We start from the raw sequence: 23,257 nt of genomic DNA on the forward strand, positions 1-23,257 counted from the left end.
AGCTAAAAATTATAATTTATTCAAATACCCTTTTTAGTCCTGTGATCAAGAATAGAATGGGAGGTTTGTTTTGGAAAAATTTGTGTTGATCACCAAATTTAGATAGTTTCTGTTTATTTTTCACAACTATTTAGACACAAGAGGATTCAGATCTTGATATATTTTATATACACCTTTGACCTTTCTGTTGTTGAACACAGACCTCTAAAAGTCGTTGAGTTGCTGTTTCCATTAATTCATATAGATGTATTCTGTTAAGTAAATCTGAACTGTGTTTGCCATATAAAGTATTTCTGGAGTTATTAATAATTATTGCTGGATATTGGTCAGAAATTGATTTTGCTTTGTAGAAATAAATGTAAAAGGTCAATAAAATAAATCATTTTCATAGGATTATTTTTTTATTCACTTCTGCTAACATCATGAAAGCAACATAACATTATATGTGGTGTGTTCTAGAATTATACGGAGCTTCCACTTAATCCATGTGTAAATTACTGATTCATTAAAAGCTGTTATAAAATCTATAAGTTTTTAGCCTATGATGAGTTGTATTTAACACATCAATACACTGTAAAATAAAATTTAATCCATCTAATCACTTTGGAGACTACATTGGTAACATTTCCATTTTAAAAGGCCAAAGCTGATAAATGGTCTGCTACTTTTTCGTAGAAAATAATTTCCAGTAGAAAAACACATTAAAATTTCAAATTTTCATACTAATCTTCATTTATTGCTCACGCCCATGGTTAATTAAGAGTTAAACAAGAGGCTGTCAAATGACAGAAATCTGGGATTTTCTCACTTAATTTTTAAACCATTCATGGTAAAGAATATCCTTCGCTTCCTAAGAAAACTAACGCAAGTAACACGGTTGTGCCTAAATTTTGACTTGAAGAGAGCATGATTTAACTTATTATAAGTCTTCTTTCTAAGTTTTTTTATATAACTATTTCATAGAAACAATTGGAATTAATGTAAGATTTCTTATTGTCTGCACTGACTGAAGGACAATAGTATACCCTTATACCATCATCATTGATAGGAATATAAACCCCTCCGTACAATAAATCACTTCAGATGATAACAAGAAACTTTTTCACCTTTTCTATAAAAACCTGCAATGCACAAGACTACCTTACAGGATAAAACAGACATATTCCATTAAAGATGATAATACCATGTTGAAAACTTTATAAGAAAACCAAGGGAATATAAAGGACAACATCACCTCACAACCATTTATGCACTAAAAAGACGAGAAACTTTTTTTTTTCATTTCAAATGAAATCAGTTTTCTAGTCCATGCATTACATCAGTAAATCAGACTTAATTGTTGCAAACTAATCAGATTAATGTTCGTGCATTTTAAAGTGAATCCTGTCTGCAGGAATTTCACAATACAAGGTTTTATTGAATTTCATCATATAAAACCTATTCACTGCATCTTTTTAACTACTTTCTATTTGAAATGAAGAAAATAAACTCTGTGGTTAAACACTGTAATTAGATTGATCTTAAGATTAGATTTTCGCTAATGTCTTTCACTGTATTCAAGAGATTTTATGTATAGTCTTTTCATGACAATCTATTGCAACGAACTTCTAAAGCATTTTAAAAGCAAAAAAGTATTTATTCAGACTTTTCTTAGAAAAATATTCTAGTCATGATTTTCTTATATTCAAGAGAATTATTCAAACTAAAATAAAATGTCTTTATTTCTGGGATAATCTTTTCATCTTTTTCACATCAAAAGAAGAACAATGAATGCACACTTTAAACAACAGTATATTTGTTTCATTGTGAAAACTCAAGTCTAAAGATATAAGCTCTTCAAATGAATATTTTATAACATATCTTCCTTATGCAAGATTATTTACATCACATTTTTTAAACAACACAACTGGTTTTGTATTATATATGATCTACTTACATCTGAGTCTGGTCCCGCGTCGGCACCAGGACATCCGAATGATACAAACTCATGACATCTCTTGTGTACTACAAAACTACATACTGTAATAGAGAAAAATATTAATTATAACACAATAACAAAACTGCCATTATTTCATATACATCTTTGAAAATGTACATCTAGACTAGCAAGCTATTAAGACGTAAAATGTAGTTAAGTAACAAGGAACCTAGAATTTGTCCCTCTAACAGTAAGATCCCTGGTTTGAGGTCATAAAGGAATTATTGCTGTGTTATATGGATGTATTAATGAACACCAAATCTGATTGAAATATTATATCTAATTTTTGTATTGAAGGGGTGTCAGCAGGCACTCTGTTCATTACAATAACCAAACCCTTTAAATAACACTTTTGAGAGTTGATGAGGTGGCCTGTCTGATGAACAACTAAATTCTATCCTGTGTACTGCATCATATCTTTATATTGCAATGGCAACTAATCTTATAAGATGGTGTATGCCTCTTTAAGAATCTACCTTGTTGATTTACCATGTGAGAAGTTTGTTTCCCTCAACAGAAACCTGATATTAAACAAAATAATGTGTTTAAAATTGATATTATGATGCTGTGTCTGATTTAATATACCATGTGAAACTATTCTGGTCCAGTTCAAAAATATACAAATGCCAAAGTTAATATTATTCATTTCTACAATCATTTGAAGTTTTTTTTACCCATTTCTTGTTTCATTCCAGAGGTTTCAGATTTTTTTTAAATGAATTTGGAATTAAGCACATTTGATTTTGTCTAAAAAAAAATAAAAAATCCTATTGTCATGAACATGCATGAAATATTTGTCACTGAACATGACAGCAAACAGTGATAACTATTAATTTTGCTGCTATGAAAATGCTGTCATTCTCCACTTGTATCATCAATATTTTACATGTGAAAGGATTCCTGTATTTTATCACTCTAACACTCACAATGTAATACAACAACAAATGTTGTTGACATTTAGGCTGTCACGAAGTTACAGCAAAACAAAGTGAGAAAGCATGAAATAAACATATACTTCCTTGTATTTTCTATAAAATTAAAGTCAATGTTATAAAAAGAATAGCTCTTCCAAGAATTTAAAATATTGGAAAAAATATTAAGCCCAAGAATGAAGAACACAAACAATTCAATCATGGGCCAGCTTGGATTAGTTATTCAGGAAATCTGTTTTATAAATACATGTTTAAAAACATGGAAAAACTCAAGGTTATCGTAAGGCCTTCATTAATTAGAAAATTTCACACTATATGTTAAGATATAGAAAACCTTGGTTAATAAAATATGAAACAAAAAACAAATTTATTTTAGCATGCTTGTGTCAAACCATCATCATTTAGTGCATTTGCATGTGTGAAATGTTACAAAATAACTGGATATAGTGTCTCCTTTTATGGGTGTAAATCGGAGAATTTTTTAAATAATTTTATGTTAAGTAAACCCGCAGCCCCATTCCAAAAATCCTTTGTATATAGAGACTGAATAAAACAGGGACAGTTTTTAGTACAGTTTTTAATCTTAAAAGAATTATCTAAATTAGGGGGGCAGTAAAATTCAAGAAAAGATATTCCTTTGTTTTTGTGTCTGCATTTATTCTAATGATTGAGCAAAGGCTTTTTATAATATATACTGTATGTTTGCTGATGGCAGACAATAGAATGATAAGTCCAAAGCCGTCTGCTTGTTATCCTACAAACTACATGTATTTACAAAAAGACAATTTGTGAACAAGATTATTATGGTATGTTACATGATGTATTATGTTCATCATATGTTCCTTACTGACTGACACCACACATCAATCTCAATAATTACTGTACACTGACCATAAGGTCAAATACTTGGGATACTGATTAGATCAAATATTTATGTACAAATTACAAGAAGGTGTTAATCTTGTAAATGTATATAAAAACATGCCAAAAAAATGTGAGTTTTTTTCAAATAGTTCAATAGGTAGGGGTTAAATTGATGAAAGCATAAAAACTGAATTGATGTTGGCAGCCCATTGGTTGTTTTCAAAGATACAGATATATAAAAACATTCCATTGGAACATATAAGTTACCCAGGAACCCATTTCATGTTAACTAAGAATTCTTTGAGATGTACCTAAGCTGTAGATCAGGTCATAACATTTACTGCTAATACATTTGTGTAATAAACCTGAGACTATATCAATCTTCTATAAAAAGACACTTATATCTGCCTATATATATATTTTATAAAAAGACGATGACAGAAAAATAGCCATCCTTAATATGTGCTATATCAAGTGACACACAGAATAAAATCAGTTAATGATACATTTGTGCCTATAGTTACAATCTTTTCTTAACTGTTTATGTTCTCAAAACCCACAAAAATGACAAAGTTATTATAAAGTTCTTTATTCTTTTGCTGCAGTAATTTATACAATCTTTGTAATTGATCTATAATCTTTGAATATCATTAGCAATAAGACCTGATTTTTCTTTTTTGTATTATCCTGTATGAACTTACTGCAACTGGAAAAGGTTATATTTTTTTGTACATCTTCAATGAATTTTACATTGAAATGTGAGACATGTCAAGTATGACCTAACAGTATGTGATCAACTTATCATCAGAACACTGCTAAGGTAACATGGACTGTTATGTGATTGCTCTATACCAACGAAATCTGTGGTGGATCCTATTGGGGTTCCAGGGGGTCGGACCCCTTTCTTTTTGTTGATCAATGCATTTGAATTGGGACATATAGTTGAAGACCCCTCCTTTATCCTAGGTTATGACCGCCCCTCCCCCTTTTTTTAAATGGCTGGATTGGCCCCTAAAAATGATGAGTTTTTGTCAAAAATTGAAGCTAATATGATCATGCATAAATTGAGTACATTTTAAATGAAGATTATGATCAAAATTTTAATTAACACTTTGGAGCACATACTTCTTTTCCTGGCTGTGGATCTGAGAGGGTCTGAGTCTGAACAAATTACTCATACTAGAAAGAAAATAGACAATTTTAGAAGTTAAATGGGGTACCTCAAAAAAGATAGAAATGCATTCACATAAACAACAAGAGCTGTATGACTTGGTAAAAACTATTATGCTCCTCGCTTTATAGAGGCAAGTATAACAGACTACTGGACTAACCAGAAACCACACAAGAATATCACGGAAATAGCCAACTTCTAAGAAAGACTTATAATGCCAGCAATGATCTAAATGTCTTGGAGAATTATGATGGACATTGAAATATTGGGAATATTGCCAATGTTAAATGTGTTTCACTTGTTTGTTAAAATTTATTTTATCTTGAAAAAAAATGTTATTTTTGATGGAAAAAAAGTCAACAAATTTTACGAAAATACAATTTTTAAAGGAAAAAATAGAAAAGTCTACTAATTTCAATTAATTTCTTAAAAAAGCATAATAAAATTTAATATCAATTTGATAGTCCATCTGTGTATAATTCATACAAACAATAAAATTTAAGAGTAGCATGGCACTTCTTATTCCCTGAGGTTAAGTGGGGCTTGTATTATGCAATCTTTAATTTTCAGTAAAGTATTTCCTGAACTTGTTTGTCTTTTCTTCATATTTCTTTTAGGTCATAATCAGTTTATTGTAGAGATTTTTGTTCAACTTTTTATTTGTTATTGTCCCATTGCTACTTAATTTCTCCCTCAATTTGAAACTGTGTCTATTACATCGTAATAAGCTATTCCAAAGATTATCTTGCATCTAAATTAAAATCCTTGTATGTAACTCAATCATTTAAAATTTTAAGGATATGGAAGTTGGAAGTTGCAGATCTGGTAAAAATTACAGGTGCACATTTAAAATCAAATCATATGTGGGTCATCTAATAGAAAAGTGTCATCAATTAAATCATCAAAAAAAATGAACAAAATTGGTAACAAGAGAGTCCTTACTCTACATACAGCCAAGTTTTGCATATATTATCACAACAGTACCTTACACCTTACTTACTAAAAGAAAGTTTAAATGACTACCAGATCAACTTGATATAACAGTCAAAATCCTAAATTATACAGGCAAGTTTTGTTACATTGTGCAATGTCATGTTCAGGTAAAATATATCATGTCTATGTAATCCAACCACATCCTTTTCTCCTGTCCTTCCTGTCTTCTTCCTCTCACGATACTAATTAACAAAAATGTTTTCTCTAATGTTACAATTTACTATAAAAAAATATCAATTAATAGCTGAAAAAAGTATTTAATATTTAATATCGTACAATTTGATATATGTGAGTTGGTGACCAGCTGCTAGAGTCAGCAGCTTCTAGCATATATAAAACATCCGGTATCTATCATCTCAATTCATGTCTCTTCCTATCCATCGATTAAAAATGTATTGCAGCGGCTAAATTGATCTTTTCTGGAGTGAAGAAATAAAATATATATATAATTTGATTGGAGATCATTGATGGTGCTGATTAGTTTTCTAGCTTAGAGGCAAATCTAAAGATAACATCTTTTACTTTCCTTCCAACAGTTTTAACTCAGCTTATCGGAGATGTGATTTATTACCGCAGCGATTGTCACCTTATTCAGAAGTTCTTATTTAATTACCGAATATATATTTAAAATTAGAGTTTCCTCCTAGTTTCTTGTAGACACATTATTCTACCTCTTGACTAATTATATTATACAAACAGCTACTATTTATGGTTATGCCTTTTAGTGCAGTCAAAATATAAGAAATGATTATTGAGCAAGATACAAAAGAGAAGTGTTGAGAACCATTCAGACAATTACTGTTACAAAATTAATACTAAACTAAATGGTTATTTTATAATTAAAAGCTCATCTGCAAAAGAAAACGGAAAAATTAATTTTGCTACATAGTTCGTCTTACACAACAGGATTCAATAAGAGTCAAATAATTTTTGGTACATTTAAGACTGCTAAATCATAAGTTCTGCAAATTTGTGAAGAAAAAAACCATTTCAATCTAAACTAGTATTAATTTAATGTTCCGGATATTACAGTGGTGAAATTTTGCATATTATTATCCTGACTTCTAACTAGTATTAATTTAATGTTCAGAATATAACAGTGATGAAATTTTGCATATTATTATCCTTACATCCCTTATCAAAAACATCAACAAAATACTTTGTCTTGCTAGAAGAGGCCCTCTGGAGACATTAGAAAAACTATGTCCAATTCAGGGGCTATTATAATTAAACTTAACTAGAACACACCCGCGAAATCGCGGGTATATACAGCTTGTGGACTGTTGTAGGATGATTTTTTTTTGTAAAAGATAGTATGTATGGGAAATTTCATAAAAGGAACCAACAGCCTTCTTCCTTGTTCAAAAGTCCCGATATTTGTTTCCTATCTGTTAGATTCAAATATTTTCGTGTGTCTGGCCTCAGACCACAATTATTCTTCTCCTTTGCTATAATGCTGCTTTTGGTAAAAGTCAAATAAAATTAACAATTTGCACCGTTTCAACATGAAATAAATCTAACTGCTTATATATAGACAATTATTAGTCTAATAAAATATGCTTCTAGGACAATCCGTCAGTGTCTTTCTTTTCTTTTGAGAGCCTTATTAAGATGTCAATGGTAGGATATGCATCATGTATAAATGACTTAGGCTAATTTGAGGGGTGGTCGGAGGGGTCCTGATCCCGAAATCCCGCGCTTAAAACTATTAAATCCAGAGATGCAGAATTTAAAGAAATGCATATCCCGAAATCACGAAATCGAAAAATATATTCCCGGATCCAGTAAGGATCAATCCCCAAATCCCGAGCTTAAAATCACACGATCCCGACGCCCAGAAAAATGCTTGCCTACTTTTAATCTCTACCTTACTTTCATTTTTGCCAAATCACTATTTTCCCTTTCAACAATATTTTTTTATGCCCCATTTATGGGCATTATGTTTTCCGGCTAGTCTGTCCGTCCGTCCTTTCGTCCGTCCGGCCATGTCTGTCCCGCTTCTGGTTAAAGTTTTTGTTGGAGGTAGTTTTAGATGAAGTTAAGCATGTTTTACTTATTCTAATATATATGCAAGTGGTATGACCCCTTAAGATTTAAAGTAGTAAACATTTTAAAGAAAACAGTAGACAGAATCAGGGCCGACTTTCTATACTAATATACTAACATAGAAAGTCCCTGACAGAATACAGATAGTCTCTATAAATTAAAGTAGTATATAATCGTAGTTAACATGTCGATAAACGCGAAAAAAAAATATCTTCTCTAAGGAGGTATAATAGTTGTGGTTCTTGCGATCTAAACACTGTGATATGAAACGCGGAAAATAATTGTCCTCTCTAAGGAGGTATAATATTTGTGATTATTGCGATCTAAACACCGTGATATGAAACTCGAAAAATAATTGTCCTCTCTAAGGAGGTATAATATTTGTGATTATTGCGATCTTAACACCATGATATGGAGAACGCTCTGAATGGCTTATTTTTTCTCCATTTTTGTTATCCATCATACGATTGGTTGTACTTGTGTAAAATATTTTACTTATTTTGATATATATTATATAACTGATATGAGCCCTTAAATAGTAAACATTTCAAAGAAACAGTAGACAGAATACAGAGAGTCTGTATATATTAAAGAATCATAATCGTAATTTACATATATAGATAAACGCGAAAAATAATTATTGTCCTCTATAAGGAGGTATAATAGTTGTGGTTCGTGCGATCTAAGCCCCATGCTATGGAGAAAGCTCTGATTGGCTTATTTATTTTCATATTTAGTTATCTATCATAAGATTGGTTGTATTTGTGCATCTTTGAACCAGAAATCTAATCTATGACTAAAAGTTAGTCCTTTGACGGAATCATATCCGGACTCCTTTTTGTCGTTTTTCTCTTAAAATAACTCAATCTGAATAATCATAAGAATGGATGACAAATGCGACTATGCATGTTACCTATAGGACACAGAGGAATGATGATTGATTTATTGTGGAAGGAAGAGAAGCGACACCAAAAATGAGGTCTTCTCGTTTAATAGTATAGATAGTACTGTATTTTTTTAAATTTTTTTTACAGTATTCTGTGAAGACAGATTGATCCAGAAAAGGTTTTCAAGGGTTGGAACCTCAATTTTTATTGGACAATCAATGCATTTGAATAGGGATATCATATATAGTTGGAACCCCCTTTATCATGGGTTGGGTTGGGAACCCCCTTTTGAAAATGGCTGAATCAGCCCTTGAAGAAATATCAACAGAAACAAAGACCTTTCTATATTATATTAAAAGCAGCATTACAAGAAGCAGTAAACCATGTTACAGATACAATGTTCCTGAAAACTCATTTTACCAATGGGAATTGGTATGATATGTAGTAGGCTGCTGATAAGGTGTGTTTCCAACTTTTTGTATTTTTGTTTTATTTTCTGTACAAAGGTCATGAACCTCATTAATTACCAGATTAATTTGTTCTCACAAATGACACTAAATACTGCCGAACCCGATTAGTTGTTCATTATGATTTAAAACAATTTTTAAGTATTAATATTTCAAAGAAATCATTATATCAGAATTCCATATATGATAGGGTATGTTTACACTATAAGGTTTTCCATCTGATTTTCATAGTTGTTTTTTTTACCTGTATTCATGTAAAAAAAATGGCACTGTACATGTGTAAACATTAATATCAGAGTGTGATCACTAAAATCAGACTTCGTTTTATCATCTGATGAAAAATCATATGGTTTGAACAGAACAGTGTACCATTTACCTGTGAGACAGTTTCAAAACAGATGGAAAATTGTAGAGTGTAAACAAAACTTTATACACAACATCTTACTAATGCTAGGATATATGCCCACCAATGGTCAGTGTTTTCCTACAATTAGATTGAAGGAATCACAGAGGCCAGTTTAATAAGAAGTAGTTGAGAATTTCAAATTAAAAGGAGGGGGGGTTCAAATTACTAAATTTATGAGCTGATAGACGACACACTGTCAGCAAATCAAAAGATACATCACATCTAAAATTGAATTATTTAGGGATAACACAGCTTTTGCTGAAAATCTGGGAAATTTTAGGCCATTCATTAATAATATGAACTGATGTAATAGATTCCAGGATTTGTTGTCCTAAATATGAACTGATGTAATAGATTCCAGGATTTGTTGTCTAATATGAACTGATGTAATAGATTCCAGGATTTGTTGTCCTAAATATGAACTGATGTAATAGATTCCAGGATTTGTTGTCTAACAATAGATCATAATAAAAAATGCCAACACATTTCTATGAACATTATATGTTTCCTAGGTAAATTTAGTAATCTGTTTTTACATCAATAAATCATCCTAAACATGATAAAATAAACATTATCCTTTTATTACATGTAAAAGTGCACAATTATAGGACTTCAAAATGATCAATAATTTATATAGAGGAAAATAATGTGAACAGCGGTTTAATTGAATTGGATGAATTAATCTTGACTCAGCTAATGCCAATGCGATCATCTGTTTTATTAAAGTTGAATTTTAAAACTATTACCAAACCACCATGCACAAAATACAACAATGAGAAAGACAAACGCCTGTGGAATATTGTTAACTCTATAAACAAAATGGAATATGTACAAAATGTATGAACATTCCAGATTTATATTAAACTAGAGGCTTTAAGAGAGCATGGGTCGTTCACCTACATGTAGCTATACGAGCATCGCTAACAATGGACACACTAACAGTCTGTGGACTCAATGAAAAGAATTCCTGACAAAAATCTCTTTTGTTGATCTTAGATCCATGTATTGCTGATTTTTTTTCTGTTGACAGTTTTTCTCTATCTTCATTAGTTTTTGCCCAAAACACAATAATGAGTAAACAAATTGTTATGTAGAACAATCAGTCCTATAATGGACACATTTTTAAATCTAGATACCCCAATGATAAGGTCAAATTTGGTTAAATTTAGCCCAGAATTTTAGAAAAGATATTTGCTTATGGACGACAACAAGAGAGGATGAACGCTGAGTGATGAAAACAGCTCTTTTGCAGGTGAGCTAAACAGACCAGCCTCAACAAACTAGGGGGAAATGGGAAAACACCTCCTATTTATACTCCTCAAAGAGAGATTTATGAAGTCTCACTTTGATATTTTCCTTTCATTCTTATTGGTTCTTATTCTTATATGTCATACCCATATAGTTTTTCTTATAATTATTTAAATTCTCCTTTATATTCAAAAGAGTGTTGAGCACACATGATTTTCTGGTTTTTAAAGTTGTAAAATTAGGGGAAAAAATAAAATTAAAATTTCAACTAATAAATACCCCAAAATATTTCAAACAGGTCTATAATAAACGTTCTTAAGAGCTTATATTTTAATGTTTACACCTTATTGTAGTTTATTGTATTGTCATGATTGTACAAAGCAGTTACCTGGAAGTGAAAAGATTCAGTCCTAAGAATTTGTAAATTGGTGAAATTAGAATAATTATTAGACTATGAAACTACTACTTCGTATTTGAAATTTAAACTTCATTTATTAGTACATGTACTGTCTTCTGAAGTTGGTGAGGTGTATCAATTCAATTTTATTTTTTTAAATGGAAAGTTTGAAGACTATATTCTTTGGGTTGTTCATGTCATAATCATGATAAAGGGAAAAGTATAATAAGGATCAGATGACAGATTTAAAATTCAATAAGAATACACTCATACTGTATTCCATTTCCAAATTCTGACTGCTGTATTCAGCCGGTTGCTGAGGTCAAAGATTTCTTTAAAAAATCATCCAAAATACAGATATGCTAAAATCTTTTTAAATGAGGGACTATGCAAATCTTTCCTCAAAGAAATCGTGATCTTGAAATCAGAATGAACATAAATACCTAGTCAAGAAAAGTAAAACAATGTTCTTAAAAGGAACAAGTTTATATAACACAGCAACAAACAACAACCACTGTATTTGAAAGGCTCCTGACATGGGACAGGGACATACAGAATGTGGCAGGGTTTAACATGTTAGTGGGCGCCTAACCTTCCCCCTAGTCCTGAGACAGTGGTGTTTCTATTCTCAAAAAGTTTCTGTGTCATAGACCTTTGTTTAAAATACCAATGACAGATATTTTATGTTATTATCATATGCATATCAAGCTGACATGTAACTGTGTGAGAATTCTGTAAAATACACAAGGATCATACAAAAATAACATTTCTGCCTATAAATGTTTTAGTGTTTATATCCTGTAATATTTCCTACATCATATCCAACATAAGGAAGTTATGTTCAATGAAGGTGGAGTCTTTCTCAGTCCTTATCAATTTGTCACTGTGTGGTTGATAAAATAAAAATTGATAATGAATATTATTGATATATGTGATAAATGAATAGAATCATGTTCAATAGATATATAGGAAGATGAGATGTGAGAGCCAATGAGACAACTCTCCATCCAAATAACAATTTAAAAAAAAACTAAACCATTATAGGTCAATGTACTGCCTTCAACATGGAGCCTTGGCTCACACCGAACAAAAAGCTATAAGGGGCCCCAAAATTACGAGTGTAAAACCATTCAAACGGGAAAACCAACGGTCTAATCTAAATTAAAAAATGAGAAACACGTATATCAATGCCAGTAAAAGGACTATTTCTGTGACACACACCCCCCCCTTTACACAGCATCAATATAACAGACTTTCCCTTTGTCACAGGTGGGATGGGATGATCACCAAAGAGACAAAAACATATATCTGTGCAAGTTAGTCTCACATGAGATTGTTCATGTATATCACCTACATATATGTATCAGGCTGGAAAGAATAATAAATTTTTGCACAGGCCGCAATTTCTTTTTTTGTCAGCAATAATGAATATATAACGCATTGAGCAGTCCCTATGAAATAAACATAAATGAAGAAATATACATGTATAAAAAGAGGGGGGACAAGTAAGTGGGTTTCAACAAGTGAGAGTCAAATTATTGAGTCGTTAAAACATGAAATGAGGTCTTGCGGGAACTGGGAAATGACAAAAACATGAGAATTGCATACGTACATAGTGTAAGCGGGATACAGGAATCTGACAAAACAGTAAGCGGGATCCATAATTGGAACCCCCCAATGAGACCCCCAAGTAAGCTTAGAATCTGTGTCCTCCCAAAGGTAGATTAGGTGTCTTCCATATCCTTATATTGAAAATAGCAGAACACAATAAATGTACTTTCACTTTTGGTATCTAGCTGAATTTTGAATCTACGAATAACCTTCTGACGTCAACATGCAACAATCACTTAAAAATAGTGACGTCAAATGTTTTGAATTGTGATGTCAAAGTTTATGGGAACCTGTGTGATTTTACATAATGGTGGACATATTTGCATACAAGTGTAGATACGTCTATCTATCTAAGATCTTTCATAAAATATGCGTTCTTTTTATCAGGGGATATAACTCAGACAACCTAAATTTTATAAAGGAAAGTGTAGTAAACTCTTCCTTTTAATTTGTAAAGTTAAACAAAGCAATTCCAAATTACTCTGGGGTAATTTAATTTTTTACCTGAAATCACAATAAATTATTAAAAAAGAAAAGAAAACCATGATACCAACTTCACATTTTTTGAATTTAGACGCCCATCAACCTTAGCACTAAAAAATAATTTATTGACATATATTATTCCCAGCTAAGCTTAAAAAGAGTTTCTTCATATGGGCTCGAGCTTTTTTACTTATACAGTAAAGCTTAGTTTATTAAAAAAAAATGGATTTGGCAACAGTGAACAATGTGTACAATGTTATAGTTCCTATTATGTAAACAAAGATTTATCCTCAGAATATAAAGAGTCCAAAGATACAGAGAAAAATACAAAATAAACAAAGTAAATGTTTTGTTATCTTACTGTCAAAACAGACAACTTTGTACACATACTTGTTATTAAGTTTGCTTGACATGGTCTAATATATTCATGTATGTATGCTGTATAAGTCTTCTTTCATTAGGAATGTCTTATTAATGTGATGGTAATCAAGATGTGCTATTCCTGTCTCAAATATCGCTTGTAAAATTACAACAAAATAACAATTCACTTCCTTGTGTTTTACTTACTTGTACACTGGAAGCCTTGTTTCCCAAAACCCCTGAAAAATAAATAAAACGTTTATTCATAAGCATTACTGTTCCGCGGATCCATCGGATTGTGCCGTCAAATTGTGCCATTAGCGAAATAACAACATAAAAATTCCATGGCAATCGTATTTCCATTTACTACAACAAAACGATTAACTATCGGAAGTGAACTCACCATATAAAATCCGTGCAGTGACTACAGAATGTCGGCTGCTTAAAGAATCTAGCAACAAATTTGTGATTTTTAACCTCGTGCACATTTTTCTGTCGTAAAGCTCCTCTTCGCTGAACACCTTTTCCTCCGCTTTTATTTTCTTCAGCCATTTTGACAGTGTGTAATCTGCCAGGCTGCGCTGAACTCAAGGCCGATAATTGAGTGTAATGTTAACAGGGCATGTGTCACACTGATGCCATAAAAGGAATGAAGCTCTTGATTGACAATTAACGCTATTTTTGATCGATTTGATAGTATATATGTTATTACCTGATCAATGAACGGTCAATAAATTGTATTGATTGTGCATTTCATGCATAATTCTTATGTATGAAGACAAATATTAAATACTATTTTTATGTGTATTGGATATTTTTCCGGTATGAAACTGCTCTGTTTGTCAACTAAATGTATTAAAGCATATTTTATCCTATCTGTCCACTTCTGTGGGGTGTCATCATGATACAGCAAAAAAATCATACATGAATGATCCCTATTTATGTCGTTTTCAATCGGTTACAAATTACAGCCTAAAATAATCTTTGAAATGACAATGTCATCGTCTAACAACTATGTTAGAAAACTTGGTGACATTGTTTCCACTAAAGAACAAAGTCTTCGTATAAGACAATTTAAGTCTTAGACGACTTCATCAACCAACGAAAGAGGAATTGTGGAAAATCCTTCAAACTAAGTTAAAAAGCAAGCCTATTGTATATGTTCCAGACCGTATGAGTATTTTGCAACTTTACCAAAACATGCAAATGCAAAGGAACATGCATAACTGCATACATGAACATGTGAACAATATTAAGTTACTTGAAATTAAATTGTGTCACCTTGGGCGAGAGTACCAAAATAGGATTCAGAAATACAATTAAACTAATACAATTGTTCGTTTGTTCATTTTATCTATCTAATTGCATGCTTATTGTAATAAATTATCAATAATAATTTGTAAAACAAAACAAAAAGATTGTGATACGCGCTTGTTTTAATTTAACCCATATGATCAAATAACAAGTACGGTCATTTCGTACTGGACCGTACGCGTATACTCATACGGTCCCGGATCGTACGCGTATGGTCGGACCGTACGCGTACGGTCCAAATACTCATATGGTCTGGAACATATACACATGATTTAACTTGATCATAATTCTTATCTTTCTAACTATAAAAATCCTTGATTAAAGGTAACATGTACGTAATTTGAATGGGGTAATTGCGCGAATTATTGTGAAAAAGACAATAACAGGCAAAACCAAGGAGTAAACAAAGACTCAACTGACCAAACCAAGAGACATTTACATCAACAGTTATAAATAATAATTAAGAAACAACACGAACTCCACTAAATACCGGGAGTGAAATCTACTGCTCCGGAAGGGTAAGCAATTCCTGCACCGTATACGGCACCCGTCCTGTTATGCCGCAAATTTTGCAAGGCAGGCCAGGCACGTTGGACTTCAAATAAATATAAAATTAACTTTAATTAAATCGGAGATAAATCAGATGAATAAACCTGTCGCATTTTTTGGTCCTGTCCCAAGATAAAAACACATTTTACGAAATTTACGGGTATTACGTAACAAACAGAAAAATACCGCTATAAATACAATGAAAACAATCTTGTGAAGCATCACACATCCCGTATCTTTGTCATTTGATTTTGTCATGATAAGGGACTTTCCGATTTGATTTTCCTCTGAGAATAGTATTTTTCTGATTTTAAGTTTTCCCTAAGACTGCGCGACTAGACAATTATTTATTTAATTCGATATAATAATATCTTGTGTTCTTATGTATTGTTGTTCCAATGTTTTTAGGGGGTGTTTTGGTTTGGGGTTTTATTTATTTTTTTTGGGGGGAGCGCTCACGAACATGATGTCTAACCCTGCACAACTCTATAAATTCCTGTTCCATATCTGAAACCTTGAATTTTGTATGGCTTTCGTTGGTTGGTTTTTTGTCTGCTAGATTTATGTTGTTTGTTTTGTCTTAAATCAACTCGGAAAGTAAGGTCAGTAAACATCCGTACGGTGATGGTTTTCTGTAACAATAGAAGAGGAACCCGGTAGGTTGCTGTTTAAAAGTTTCCCCATTTTGTCATTGCGGTGCCTTGAACACGCACTTGAAATAATCCCTACACACACTTGACCAAAACCCTACATTCACTTGACGAAAAAACCTAAACTTTCTCGTTGAAAAATTTACACTCACTTGACAAAACCTTTACACTCACTTTACAAAATCTTTACACTTACTTGACAAAAAACTTACCCGCGATGTACATAATCCCTACCGTACTTGACAAAAATTGAAACTTTACCAAACTTAGCTATTCTGATATAAAATCTGCAACTCATTGGCCAGGTTAATGTAAATGTTGCGTAACTATGTCCAATTTTCAGATACTTTATGTTATCCTATTTTAATTTGTAAGGTGTACCGTCATGTCTGTTTGCTATTTTTTTTTATTCCAACATAGTTGAAATATGTGCTTCTAGAGATTATGTTAAGTGCGTTTAGGGGTTATGTCAATTACATGTTAGGTTTTATGTCCAACTAATATTCAAATTAAGATTTCTGGCAACAGCCATAGCTGTAGTGATGTAATATCAAACTATAGAGTTGTTACCAGAACTCGTAATGTGCATATAGTGCGGCACTCTCTCTTTTGGATACATAAGATTTAACGTCCCTATTTTGACCTCACATGGCTGCCTATTCATACATTCTCCACATCTAAACGTTTGCAATGGTTTCAATCGGCCGTTTCGAGAGGGAGACAAAAAGTGACCATACTTCGCCGATACTCTTCGGGTATATAAATATATGACAAATATATGGTATCTATGTTTAATTGTGAAACCTAACGTTGAACAATGAACAATGAATATCAAGTCAAGGACGGATCAACCCTGCCACACGGACATACCTGACAACCATGCCATACACCAAGAATACTAGTAGTTGATTTTCTACTTAGTTATCTCAGAAAGGTGAAATATGTAACATTCCATGACCACTGATTCATGAAAATGAGGTCAAAATAAGACCAAGGTCAAGTGAACGGAAACAAATCATAATTAAGCAGATGCTGAACCATGAACCTGAGGTTAAGGACTATAATTGAATGCCTGACAGAAACTTTAGAACATAAGGCATGCAAGATGTCCTCTAAAACATGACATATGTCCTCTAAAACATGACATATCAAGCTTTATATCTTTTTTTAATTAGCGCTAACGTCGCCTCGACCGTATTTGCATCTCTTTGTTTCGCTTTGTTCTACTTTTTTCGAAGGCGCGAGACAAAAAGACTTTTTTTTTTCATATTTCACCAAAAGATTGAGCAACACGAACTTCACTAATAAATGGCCAATGGGAGTGAACTCATGTGATCCGGAGGGTAAGCGGTTCTTGCTCCACTTCCCTGTGAGTCTCTATCCTCCATCAAAGAACTCATGGTTGGAAATGCAAAACTTGGAATATCGTAAAAAAGGATTACCCAATGAACCATGAAAACGAGGTCATTGTCAGATGATAAATGCCAGACAGACATATACACTTTACAATTATTTCATACACCAAATATGATAGACCTATTGCACATATAGAGTAACAGTAAACGGGCTATGTCACAGACTTTGCTAAAATTTTGAATACAACTTCGTCCCATTGAGCTTTAACCTTATTCGAAAAAATAATGCATTTATTGTTTTTATTTCTTTAATCATATATATTTACACTTTTAATCATCATAAGTGAGCATTTCACGTTCAAAAACAACATTCCATATTATTGTTGGGCAGTCGCTGAACCACGAAAATTAGATCAAAGACAGTATACATATGACAGACGGAAACTTAGTAACAATAAGGTAGCCGCATAAAAGATATGTCAAGCATCCAGGTTGTGTATCTTATAAGGTATAAAAGCGGTATACGAATAGTTTACAGGACAGTTATCCCAGTGTCTCTTAACGAGTTTATTTTGTTCTTTTGTTTTAAAAAAGACGTTACGCACGGTATTGGTGCCACTTAGCGTTACACGACGTTTCTAATAAAACAACGATTTTGACGTTGTTCCACGGAAAGTTTCAAACGTTGACCTATATTCTACTCATGTGAAAATGCCGCTTAAAGTAAAGAGATGTTCTAAGTTGCTTCTTTATATGGTTTTATTTTTTCAAGCCGGTGCAAATGCTTGAAGAATTGTCTGCAACAATAACACAAAATGACAATTTGATGTCTTGTAAAATGATTTAAATATATATAAAGAAGATGTGGTATGATTGCCACTGTACGGCCTTCAACAATCAGTTTCTTCTATTTCTTAAAATTAAGCAATGTTCTCTCTGCCATAAGACGTCTCCTATCTTTGCTAGTGAAATTGTAAATATTTCGTTTCTTGTTTCTGTCGCTTTCCCCCAATTACACGTTTATATATGTTTGTTGTAATTGTAATTTCGATCCCTCGATTAACTTTAATATTCAAATTCTTCTTGATTTTCTTTGAATATATATGTGAAAGATGTAGGTAGTATATTGCAAGCTATTTTTCTTTTCATGATCTTATTTTATCAACACTTTAATCCTGGGACTATTATACTAACGTTATTAATATAAAAGTCCAAGAATTTGGTTTTATCTAATTTTTCCTTTAAATGATTTAAAGTTGGTCGGGGTCTAAATTATTTATTTTTTAAAGAAAATGTTTAAATTTCACTGATTTTTTTTTTTAAATTAGGATTGTTTTACGTGGAAAAAATTGATAAAATTCATGTTATTTAAGAATTGAATGCTTTTTTTTGTAAATTTATTGGGGTGTAAAAGCGTTGACCGAAGTACATTTTGTTTGAAGCGCGGAAGCGCTTCATATTAAAAATGTGCGCACGGTCAACGCTTTTACAACCCTATAAAGTTACAAAAAGAAGCATTCAATACTTATAATTACATTGTTTTGCTATGATCATGAAAATAAGAATTTTGTATTTTTTGTATTATATTCACCAGTGCACTTGATTGTGGGACCACGTGTTATCATGAATGAAAAGTTTTATTGAGTGATGCAATTGCTTACGGAATAACACGCGATGTGCAGTTAGCCAATCAAAATAAAGTATTATAATGAAACATGCATAAAATGTAATTATATAGGTATATACACATTTTGTACATAAATCAGACCGTTAGTTTTCTCGTTTGAAATGTTTTTCATTTGTCATTTCGGGGCTTTTATAGCTGACTATATAAGGGTTTGCTCATTGTTGTTTGCGTATAGAAATTATTGATTGGTCTTATACATGTGCAGCCGCATCTTCTACTTTATTTTGAAAATGAGCACCGTGATTCTGTATTGTTTTGTTTTTGTTTTCGGAAATATATTTTACAAGCTATCCTTTCATCTGATATTTTTCACAAACTCAAGCTTAAAAAAGGGTCGACAATCAATACTTTTTTTTTAAATGTTTGAACTTATAGAGTTTGGCAAAGTATGGAAAACTCTCACACAGACCAATTCTTACCTCAAAGATTACCAGCAGGTAGAAATCCGATTTTGAATAATACATTTTGTTTTACTTGATGTGATTTTTTTTTAAGTTAGTGCTATGTGTGCACGTTTACATAGTGTTTTCTCAATCGAACAACTATGGACCAGGAATGCATTTCATGCATTTTTGATACTATACAATATTTTTAGTTCAGCGCTTCCATTTTCAACATATAACTAAGTATCGGTTTACATTAAATCTTCTTTGACATTCATCTGATTATTTTTATGTTTTCGGTTTCAATCTTTTTGGTTTCGTTTTTACATTGTTTTAAAAGTAAAATCAAAGTACTGAAGTACTGACCTCGGTTGACCGCAAGTTCTTGCGGATGGTCATAAGCACTTGTCTCAGAAAAAAATCACATTTCTATACCGGAAAACTGAGGTTTATGTACAGAGATATATTTTTTCTGAGACAAGTTCGTGCGTGGATGATGAATAAGTGACAAGGAATTCAACTTCACTGCTGTAATATCTCATTATATTGTGGTGATACAAAAACGTATACTCTGGTTTGTTGTTATATATTATATTAATAATTGTATATAGCAATATTCATCCAATTGTATACCAACGATTTTATTATGAATGCAGTACAAGTGCATGGAGGACACTCTTCTATAACAATTCGATTTTTTCAATAGATTGGATTAGGGTAGACATTCATATTTTCCCAAAAACATTTCTTGTGATATTCTTCCGCATGTGCGTTAACACAATTTTTTTCTGTACGTGTGCATATATTTTATGGCATATAAATATTTCTAATGACATAATATTTTCGTATTATCAATTTCTGTTCTTATACATGCCTATGTACCAGGCAATTCTGTTGGAGATTCGAGAAAATAATCTTTATAGACCAAAAAATACTGTCCTCATAACTTTTCTTTGATTCTAGCAAGGTTTCGTCAAAATAATCAACTTTCTAAAGTCTGTATCTCGAAAAAGGCTACCATTGTCGCCTATGGGGAAATTAATTGTTTATTTCAATCTGAAGAATACTCGTGCAAAGATTAGATAACTCAATGTTTTCCTTTACTATTGGCTTTTGCAACAAACCTTTTTTTATTTATTTCTAAAGTTAGCTAAGAACAAAACATAAGGCTGGAATGCCGATCACAGTTTGGTATAATAATCTGTTACAGCTACAGGAACTATAACTATAGCAATCCTTGCATATTTCAATGGAGTCAAATGGTCTGGTATATCTTGTTGCGCTTGAGACAAAATTAAAGTCACTCTAGTTGTGTAAAATAAAATTAGTAACAATCGAAAAAGGAATGGAAAAAACGTGTCAAAGAGGCGTCAAGTTCCAAAGAGTAGAAAACAACCCAATGCCACCATTATATATATGTCTTCGACGTAGAGAGAAAATTCCTAATCCGTAGGCGGGCTTCATCTGACCCTTATGCAATAACGTATTATGCAATAACGTATATTTACTAGTTCTGCGAAACATATGCTACAATAATTACATTAGATGTATGTTTCATTATAATACGTTATTCTGATTGGCTAACAGCACATCACATGTTATTCCGTAAACAATTGCATGAGACAATAACATTTATCATGCTTGATGACACGAGGTCCCACAATAAAGTGCACAGGTGAATTAAATAAAACTGGATAAAAATCGTGTTTCATGATCCTAGCTAAAAAATGTAATTATAAGTATTGAATGCTTCTTTTAGTAACTTTATAGGGTTGTAAAAGCGTTAACCGTGCGTACATTTTTAGAATGAAGCGCTTCCGCGCTTCATACAAAATGTACTTCGGTCAACGCTTTTACACCCCAATTAATTTACACAAAGAAGCATTCAATTCTTAACTAATCTTCGAAATACAATTTCAACACTTAATTTTGAGGTCCTGTACATCAGTGAAAAAGCTTTTACTGACACAGTTTCTGACTCGTTCTGATATCATGATCATACATGTATTGTATAACTATCGAAATAGAAAAAAAATGTTGATCATTTAAACACACCATAGCTTCAACCCATGACCATTAAAGTCCTTTTATGCATGTGGTGCTGCAAGGATATCTTTGGAAGTACATGTTACATTATCTTTAGAAGACAAGCTCAGCTTCATCTGAACACCTTTAAGTATTTTTTTTCAAGATGCATTGGAAGTAAAAGCTTTAGCAACTTCGATTGGAACAAAGTAATTTTCCTATTTCAAACCACATCGAAGAGTAACTGAGAAACTTTATGTCAAATGAATGAAGTTGGGTCTTCTATTTCAAGGTGTGTATTATACAACCTTTTAAACTATAAATGAGACATGAAGATGTGCAATAAATTGGTGTCCACTTGTTTTGTCGAAACAACTCCAGGAGAAAGACCGTTCCAATAACGAATGTCTGCTATGAAGAATGAATGTTTGTTGTAATAACTGGGTGCCGATGGTAACTGGAAGGATCTGTGCATATTTCTCGCAAGTCGTTTCGATGGTATTATAAGACTTACCTTTGATATGACCCTTCTTTGTTCTCTATTTTTAAGGGCATGTTGAGTCTCGCTTCTTTTCTACTTTAAAGTTCTATGGATGTCCATTATAGGGGTTGGATTATCATGCTGACACTTGAGTAGTTTTGATGTTTGTTTCTCAAGACCTCTTCGAGTCGGTCAGTAATAACATTAACGGTACCAATTTTTCTGCACCAGATGCGCATTTCGACAATGCATGTCTCTTCAGTGATGCTCGTGGCCAAAATATTTGTAATCCAAAGCTTATATAAAAGATGAAGAGTTATAATCCAAAAGTTCCAAAAAAATAGCAAAATCCGTGAAAGGAATCAGAGCTTTGTATGAGGGAGATACATTCCTTAATTTATAATAATTTCTAACATTTTGTACTACAGCAAATTTTAGTAACACAAAAAAATCCGTATTTTCATGCCAGTGCCAAAGTACTGGCTACTTGGCTGGTGATACCCTCTGGGACTAAGAGTCCACCAGCAGAGGCATGGATCCCATACTGGACAGGCGTATTTTACAAACACTAGCATTCTCTTTTACTGTTGTTGATCCTATATTTATATTTCTTTTTATAAACCCAATTGTTTTATTTGCCTTATTGAATATGTTGCTTACATAGTCATTACATCCAAGTTCTGTTGTTGATGTGCAGCCTAGACGTTTTGCACTGCTGACGGATTCAAGAATGTGTATTGGGTTTTTTTCTGCTGATTGTGAGCACATTGCATTGGATAGAAGATTTCCAAAATCCCAATTTTGTCTAGGTCTTTTAGTAAATTATAATATGGTACTTTATCTGAAGATAATTGATAGTGTGAGGTAGGCTATTGCTTCATCTGTAAATAAACAGAAAGTGGATTTAATCCCATCTGCCATGTCGTTGATGTAAAATACTAGTAGAAATAATGTATGCACAAGTACAGAA

General features: G+C 32.2%; 1 protein-coding gene across 2 annotated transcripts in view; it reads right to left on the reverse strand.

Moving 5' to 3' along the window:
* Nucleotides 1-14,468, reverse strand: part of LOC134725623 (calcium-dependent protein kinase C-like) — an 86,889-nt gene extending 72,421 nt beyond the window's left edge. The window contains exons 1-3 of one of the 2 annotated variants that reach the window (XM_063589581.1): nt 14,247-14,468; nt 14,051-14,082; nt 1,937-2,019 (exon numbers count right to left, since the gene is read on the reverse strand). In XM_063589581.1, the coding sequence (XP_063445651.1) occupies nt 1,937-2,019; nt 14,051-14,082; nt 14,247-14,395 (264 nt within the window). In that variant the 5' untranslated portion in view covers nt 14,396-14,468. The remainder of the gene's footprint in view (nt 1-1,936; nt 2,020-14,050; nt 14,083-14,246) is intronic. The other variant, XM_063589582.1, reaches the window with a different exon arrangement.
* Nucleotides 14,469-23,257: the final 8,789 nt, after the last annotated feature.

Source organism: Mytilus trossulus, chromosome 7, assembly GCF_036588685.1.
Source record: "Mytilus trossulus isolate FHL-02 chromosome 7, PNRI_Mtr1.1.1.hap1, whole genome shotgun sequence".
NCBI classification, from domain to species: Eukaryota; Metazoa; Mollusca; class Bivalvia; order Mytilida; family Mytilidae; genus Mytilus; species Mytilus trossulus.